The following is an 8,779-nucleotide window of genomic DNA, read 5'->3' as shown; positions in this document are numbered from 1 at the left end:
GAATTTTTAAGTTAGGCACCATATATGTGCAAGCAGCTAGGTCATTTTCTTTAAAATTTTCAAAACCAGCACCAATTGTGGTAGAATGATAGGACTTGTGCACTGGATACTGGGAAAATCCTTTTTTACAAAAATATTTCTTGTTTCAAAATTCCAATAGGGAACACATATTACATTATTGTAGTAATTAAACCATTCTTAAGAAGTTTTGGCCACTGGCCTTCTCAAGTTTTTTTACTGTAATTATATATAAAATATTTCTTTCAAAACTTAGTGTTTCAAAAATCTAATGATTAATAATTCTCTATCTGATGTGGCCCTATGTTATCTGTCTCAAAGAGATGAAAGCATGAAATACTCGAACAGATCTACTTCCCCACTACAATGATTGGCAAGACAAAAATCGATAAAATATACATCATAATCTCATAAAATTCCCATTATTTACAAAAATATGCAAAAGATGTGCAATAAACAATTGATTAAGGGCATTTTATGTATTAATGTTACAAAAAAAATTCACTGGTACACATCGCAAACAAAAATAATCTGTAGTTGCCATTAATCTCTGGAATGTCGTTTGTGCAATCAATAAAAATTGTATCAAGCAAAAATTATTTGGCACATATAGGAAAATATAAAGACAATGGTCAAATAAGAGATGAAAAAGCTGGAAACTACCAGCTTTCCTGGTAAAACGTGTGAGCTTTCCACTTATCCTAGTAAAATTTCACACTGGAATTGTAATGAAACTAGATCAGAGAAAATGTCTGCTAACTCCAATTACTTAGGATAAGAATAAGAGTATTTGTGAGGGTCTGAATAGGGTTTGCAGAATAGAGAATAAAGGGCCCACAAATAAATAAATAAAGTTGCCTTACAATTACAGAATAGAGATATGAAGACCACCCCCTCCATTCCAGACCCTCATTTGTGTTCTGAAGTCTTTCATTTATTTCATAAAAGTTATTCACAATCAAATCTATTTTTACCTTATCTAAAGACGAAAAGTCAAGTGAAAATAAATTGCTGTGAACTTGTTCTTATTTTTTCTTGATAGGAACATAACTTCTGTTAGTATATTTTGCATACAAATTAGTTTAAAGATAAAACAAAGTTTTCTGAAATTTTGAGGGCTCAAGCAGTACTCAATAACTATCATTTCAATACAACACTGTATTAAATCAAGCACTTTGGGTAAATTTTAAGTTTTAGCAACCTTCAGAAACTGAACTGAAAATTGAATAATGGTTGTCGAATAAAAAGTAAATTCAACAACATTTTAAAAACAGACTCATGTAGACTGAAACAGAATTAGCTAATTAGGCTAATATAAAGATTTCTTGTTCTGTTTGTTAAGGAATTTTTGTTTCAGTTTAGAGAACATTACAAAACAATCAATTGAAATTCAATGCCATACAATTTCCTATGGATCCTTCCACTGTGGTTATTAACCAATTACCCCAATTTTGGGAAAGGACTATTATAATGTTTTCTGGACTAGGTAAATGAAGGTCTTTCGACCAATCAATGCCCAGAATTACAAAATTTTTGTCTTTGTTTGTGATAACAAGTGTTCCCTGTAAAAAAATAGTTATAAATTAAATGATAAATCTCTTGGCATTTTTCTCTTCCATGGATACCATAATCAGTGCTGATTTTAGACAGTTACATCCTCAAAGGTTAAATTTCTAGTTTCAATGTCAATTATCTGCAAAGAAATTCACAACTGATTAAGAGTACATTCAATAAAATAAAGTATTTATACATTCCTACTGATAAAAGAACTCTACATATTGTACATTTATGGATAACTGTATTGTTTACTAGTTATTTCCATGATTAATCATCTCCCACATGTGTACCTTCTTAAACATTTGAAGCATTTATTGAGATACCAAAGAATGTCACTAAAATCAACTGTCTATGGGTAAGTGTTACCTCGATCCTGCCTAGGGTTGATATTATTGATATAGGCAGAATCTATAATTGTTTACATTCTCATCCTTTGGTCTCTGGTGAATAGTTGTCTCATTGACAATCATACATCTCCTTTGTTTTTTACAGTATATCTTTGCTTCAAGCCCTCTGACACTCCTTTCTACTATTATATATCATTATACTTCTTACAAAAATTGTTTTTACCTATAAACTGTCTGATCTGAGCTTCTAGGTGACCTATCCTTTCATTTTTCTGAAAATAAATAAAATGCTTTCTTAGTAAATAAATATTTAATCACCAAAATATGTATTATTTGTTAAATATTACATTTACTCTTTATTTTTACGAAAATCTTAGTCTGATAATAAAACATCTTTTTGTTTTGAACCATTTTCTTCCTTTACTGAAAAAATCCACATCTTTCTCAAATTTTCTTTCTTCTTGAAAAAAATTCTACAAGTGCAAACTAACCTTTTCTCCTTCCTCTTCTAAAAATGTTACTCTTTTTTCTAAAACTTGAACCTGAAATATAAATGGCATTTAATACAACAAGAATAACAATTGTCAAATAAATTCCTTCTGAACTTTATAAACTTTAATATTTTCAACTGCATCATGCAATATAATTTTCTTAGGTATATAATAAACAGCTTTTGTCTGACAGATCTGTCCCCTAATGTAAAATATCATCTTTTCTTCAAGGGAACTTTCAATTTTATCATCATCATACAAATATTCTATAAGAATTTGTGGCTGACGGAATAATGGACAAACAGACACACAGACCAGGAAACATATTGCCTCCTACTATAGAAGGTGGGGCAGAAATACGCCAGCGCAAAATATAGGAAACTAATGACTTTATTGAATTAAAGTCTGTAATATTGAACAAAATATTAACAAATAGTATATAAAGTAGGAATACAAGATCCACTGGGTGTGTGTTTTGTAACTTACCGGTATTTCAGTTTCTAAATTCTATATATAATACAAATCTTACCTTTTTCAAAATTTCTACAAGATCAATGGATTTCCTGAAAAATGAAAATGCATGATGTTAGATATCTAATTCGTCAAACAGTTTTCTTAAAATTAAAATGCAAAGCAAACTTTGATCAACCTTCATTTAATTCATCAAACAGTTTTCTTAAAATAAAACAAAGCAAACACCAATCAATCTTCAATCTTAAAATAAACTGAACAAAGTTACCAGAATTTTAGCCTTTATATTCATTCTTCACGGCTTGTATGTAGATATTGTTGATGAAAATGATATGTGCTCAAATTTTACCCAAAAATGACATTAACTGTTTTATTGACCTCTGACCTTTGTAAGACACATAAACACCATAAAATAATGTGTAAGAGGACTTTCTTTCAGGATATGTTAAATGACCTTTTTATAAATGGTTCCTTTCTTCCAATGAAAAATTCAAAACATGGTTCCCTACCAAAATTTTTATTTTCAAATGCATGTATCTAAAAAAAAAAAAATAGAACACAGTCCTATAGCCTTATGTACTTGACATTTTTTTATTTAAAAAGAAATAACTCATGAAAATGTTATTTTGAATCTATGCAATTCATGAAAATGTTATTTTGAATCTATGCAATTCATGAAAATGTTAATTTGAATCTATGCAATTCATGAAAATGTTATTTTGAATCTATGCAATTCATGAAAATGTTATTTTGAATCTATGCAATTCATGAAAATGTTATTTTGAATCTATACAATTCATGAAAATGTTATTTTGGATCTATGCAGTGAGAATATTCTTACTCTGATATGGTAGTTGTTGTTGATTCTGTTTTATCTGAGATCTCATCATTACAACTAGGTGGACTAAGGGCTTCACTTGATGAAAACATCTTTGCTGCTGTGTCAGAATCTAGACTTGAACCAATTCCTGATGAGTTAGGAGGACTCAGATTTAAGCCTGCTGGCTGACTCAAATTTGTTGGGTTTGAATGACTGTTAGATACTACTTTTGTTTGATGTTTTGTAGAAGAATTGAGGTTTATTTTGGTAGAACTTGTTATCCGTGGACTAGAACATCTTGGAGATGAACCATCAGAGCGAGGAGAAGAATGAGCATTTAACATGGCAATACGTTCACGTACACCTAAAGAAATGTCCTCCTCAGATAGTCCTGTATTGGAATCTTTGGATGAATTTATAGCACTATTGTCTTTGGAATGGGATGAAGAATTAGAAGGAATATTGTCATGAGAATCAGTGGAATTATTAAATTTCACTTGTCTTGGTGAACTATCCCTTTCCGGAATATCATAAGGACTAGCATCTAAATCAGTTAACTTCTGAAAGGCTTGGTCAATAATACTCTTTCTCCTTAATTCTGACACTGTTGTCTCTATTTCAGTAGCAATACCCACTAATTTGGGATCACTTAAATGATCCTGGTTTGACGAAAATTCTGGATATGTTGGAGAACTGGAATGTAAGGGGAATGAAGAGTTAGAATGATTCACTGGAACTTTGTCAACAGTCACAGTAGTTTCTTTTGATTTTTTATCTTCCAAAATACCAGACTTGCCCATGAGTATACTTTTAGCCTGGTCTAAAGTCAAATCATTAGAATTCTGCCTCTTTGCCATGGTAGCCCTTTTTAAGAAAATGTCCTGTTTTGCATTTTTAGCTTGTTCTTGTTTTAATTTGGATGGCAAATTTTGAGGAGGTGGCATCAGGTCTTTATCATTTTTCGAAAATTTTGATTTTGCAGAATCTTTCGGTGGATTAGCAGGCAATGACAACCTGCCGCTACCTCTTAACACACTGCCTTCCCCGCGAGAGGATGAGGACGACCTTGGAGGTCGTTTAGGTGTACCTGTAGAGTATCTCGAAGGTGGCGTGTCTATATCTAACAAATCAGGTGTGCTACTAGATAAATTTAGACGAGCAGACGACAATAGATTTGACTTATTCCCCCTTGATTCCACATCTATGTCCATCAAATTAGGCGATGACGCATGAAATCCTTTTTTCTTTATAAAATTACTCCTCCTTTTGGCAACTGGTCCCTTTGATTTTGAAGTGTCTGAACTATCAGATAATTCGCTACTTTTGGGAGTATTTAATATATTTGAAGAAGATGGTGTTTTGGTTATTTTGGCTTTTGAACTTTCTGTTTTTTTCATGTAACGATGAGCACCACTCTGTGACTGAGATCTTAGTTCTCGTTTAGGAGTTTCATTCAATGTTTTAGAGCTTTCTGATCTTCCTAAGCGTAGGGTAGATGGTCTTGAAGACTTCTTATCAGATTTAGTGCTTCGTCCAGAACTGGACGTTTCACTTCCAGTTTCTGAATCTCTATCCCAAGCTGGAGACCCTGAAAAATGAAATGAAAAAAACATATTACTGTTAAATAAGACATCACTAAGCATCCACAAATTATCTATACAGTTACAAAGATACATGAATTAATAAAAATCAAAAACTTATCTTACTTAGTACAGACTAATGGTGACTAAATGTTGAACTTTCAAGAAATTTGATTGATGCTAGATTCATGCTTCTACTGCCATGTCAATGTCTGATAAATGATTAATAACTTCTCCCAATTATAAACTTGCAATGATTAATTACCTGAAAGTCTCCTGGTTACTCCCCCTATACTTTATAAAAATAAGGAGATGTGGTATGGTTGCCAATGAGACAACTATCCACCAAAGTTCAAATGAAGTGAATTTGTTTATCTTTTGCCATTAAATAAAACTGTAATCGTGATTTCCAACTTGGTTTCAATATTTTTGGGATAATTTTCAAATTTAACTTGAACAGACTGTTGTATCGCACCTCTTTGTAAGTGAATTTTTCATTCTACAATGTTCAACTTACATATTAAAAAAAATTCTTGATGTGGAAGACTATACAAGTATTAAATACAATCTATATTATTGTTTTCCAAAAAACACATTTTTCAAATGCACAATAAAATATTCATTTGATTTTTAAAATGTTTAATTTATTTCTATGAATAATGAGTGCATTTAAATATTTTGTATACACGTTTAAATAAAATATCCTTCACCGCGTGTCTAGCACACTGAAAAGTTGGAAGCAAAACTATTCTATGAATATATATAATGTTAGGTGAAGATTTTTTTTTACTAAGAAATGAATATATATATATATATAGATTTAATACAAACAATATGGATATCACCAATTCTAAACAATTTTGGAGATCTTTATTTTTTTCATATAAAACAACTAAATGAAAAATGCATTACAAATAAATTTTGTTTTTTTGCAGTGTAAGAAAGAAAATGTTTCATTTCTGAGGTAAGAGTTCAATGGTAATAATTAAATCTACTAAAATAACATTTGAAACTCGAAATATCAATCTTTTTAAAGAAATTTTACAGATAATAGCACTAATAAATTGATCCCCAGCATTATAAAGTATGGATAAGTTATTTCCTATATAAAGATTTTATGGTAATGTCTGTAATAGAAGGAAAAACATGGCAAAACAGGTAGATTTTTACTGGTAAAAAAATAATTTAAACGAATCAACCACTTGCATTTTACAACATCTATTTATTAATTTGTGACTATTACTCAACTGAACAAAGGATACTCAACATTAACTACGGGTAAAATATGTCTTTTTTAGCAGACATGGAAAGTCATTAAGACATTAAGAAAGTGCTAAAACTATTGGTAACAAATAAAAAACACAAACATTGAAACTCAAATATAATTTGTGTCAAACAACCCTTTTCTCAAAGCTGACAAGTCATTAAGGCCACATGAAGTTAAGTCTTTGAATCTCATCCTCATATTCAAAAATAAAAAGAGTAAGAGAGGAACTTTTTAAAAAAATGTTTGGTTGATTTTCACCAAAATGACTCAGAATTTATAGATATTAAATCTTTTTTTATTCATAAACTGTGGATTCATTTATTTTTGTGGGTAACAATTTTCATGGATGGAGGAGAACTTGCATTTTCAAGTATATTTGATTTTCCTTGTTTTAAACAATGTATGCATACATTCTTATAGAAATTTTTATTTCGTTGAACATTTAAATTCGTGATTCCCCTACACCCACAAAAAATTGGTATCCAATGAATAATAATGAATCTACAGTACGATTGAAAATAAATAATCCATCGAAGTGAGGGAACAATCTAAAATTTATACATGTGGCCTAATGCTAAAAATATGCTGAAATGCCATAACATTGCATGTACACGTATACAAGTACTACATAAAATACATCAAAGATGTTAGAAATATATATTTGATAATAGGTATTATGAAAAAATCTGGGTAATGTTGCCATTCGCAAATATTTCTTTTTGTCTGAATAACATCTGCAACAAATGCAAACATAACAATTTGCAATTAGTAGAAGCTTAACTTCAATGCTTAACTATCTATGTGTTAATTATTGAACAGGGGACAAGTTCAAACTTTCGAACTGTTTCCATGCTTTTGGCAACTTTACCCCTGTGAAGTCTACTAATAAAAGCAGGTGTTGGAATCTGACTACGCCACTGTGGTCTGTGTGTGCCAGAAGGCAATATAGTTTTACCAATGCTTTTTCTGATAGGCGTGCTAGGCGTGGATCTACTTTTGAATGGAGGCATTTTCTCTTCTATGATTGGTTGCTTTGGCAAGTCAAAGTTTGACCAGCTCATGCGTAAAGTGTTTGGTGTTCTTGGGCCTTAAATGCAATGGAAATATTATAGCACTAGCATATATATATATGTATGTTATCATTTGTATGACAAATTCATGTTTCCTTATATGGTCTGACATGCATCATTGCCTACAGCATGCCTAACTTAGCGTTTTTATTTCAAAGTCATATTCACTAATTATAAAAAAAATATGTGGTAACTTGCATCTTCCATACAAAAATATGTGGTTATGGCTTCTGTAAATGCCATTTAGTAAAACAGCAGAAACCATGTACATGTTGAACAATTTTCTCGTAAGTGGTCAGGGCTAATTAAACTGTTACAACCAAAATTTGCATACAAGATCTTTCATAATGCTATCTTAATAAAATGAAGATCTGTTTGGAATAATTTCAGTTATTCAAACCCTAGTTGTCAAAGTGGAAGTGAGGTATTTAAGAAAAAAGTCATATGAAGCACTCAGTTTCCCTGAACAATACTGGTTAAGATATCTAATAAATGTTAAAATAGCTCTAGATAAAATGTATATGTTATTAACTGTAACTGGTTCCAAGAAAATAAGTTTAAGAACACTTGTATCAGTAAGTGTCTATAAGAGCTAAAAACTGACATCTGTTAAAATCTAAGACCTCCATGAAGCAATATTATGTTTTTTTTATTTAAGTAAATTTGTTTAAAAAGCCTTTAGAGCAAAACTAAATAGAATTGACCCTTGTAAAAAATGCTTTGTAAATAAATATTTTCTTTAGAAGTCCTCTTTGTCTAGATATTGAGAAAATATTTATTCAGATTTTTAGTACCATCCTAATATAACAGTTCAAAGGAGAAAAAGAGCAATACATTTAAAAAACGTGAATTAGTTATAATGGTGCCAAAAAGGAATGTGTGAAGGTAATTTTAATATATAAGTGATTTATCAAAAAGGTGAATGTGAATTTATATACTGTAAAATAATTTTTATTCCTTGTGTACCAGTTTTGTTGGTTCTTTAATTATCCTAGTTGACCATGTGTTTTTAAAGTTTAAAAACGTCACCTGATTTTAAAGGTAAAAGTCTGAAACTAGACATTTTTTTAGTTGAGGGCTTCGAAGCCACAATTATTATCAGTGATTATAATAACTAATGTAATAAATCTACACTATACTAAACTTTGTATTTTCCCT

The 8,779-nt window shown here is 30.4% G+C and overlaps 1 protein-coding gene across 4 annotated transcripts in view; it reads right to left on the bottom strand.

Annotated features, from left to right (window-relative positions):
- Window positions 1-8,779, bottom strand: part of LOC127739178 (mitogen-activated protein kinase-binding protein 1-like) — an 80,668-nt gene continuing 71,889 nt past the window's right edge. For 3 of the 4 annotated variants that reach the window (XM_052250785.1, XM_052250786.1, XM_052250787.1), the window contains 6 exons: window positions 7,507-7,638; window positions 3,726-5,292; window positions 2,943-2,976; window positions 2,414-2,464; window positions 2,146-2,194; window positions 1-1,711 (listed from right to left, as the gene is read on the bottom strand). In XM_052250785.1, the coding sequence (XP_052106745.1) occupies window positions 1,704-1,711; window positions 2,146-2,194; window positions 2,414-2,464; window positions 2,943-2,976; window positions 3,726-5,292; window positions 7,507-7,638 (1,841 nt within the window). In that variant the 3' untranslated portion in view covers window positions 1-1,703. The remainder of the gene's footprint in view (window positions 1,712-2,145; window positions 2,195-2,413; window positions 2,465-2,942; window positions 2,977-3,725; window positions 5,293-7,506; window positions 7,639-8,779) is intronic. The other variant, XM_052250788.1, reaches the window with a different exon arrangement.

The sequence above is a fragment of the Mytilus californianus genome, unplaced genomic scaffold (assembly GCF_021869535.1).
Source record: "Mytilus californianus isolate M0D057914Y unplaced genomic scaffold, xbMytCali1.0.p SCAF_4, whole genome shotgun sequence".
NCBI classification, from domain to species: Eukaryota; Metazoa; Mollusca; class Bivalvia; order Mytilida; family Mytilidae; genus Mytilus; species Mytilus californianus.
This window is presented reverse-complemented; position numbering and strand designations above follow the sequence as displayed.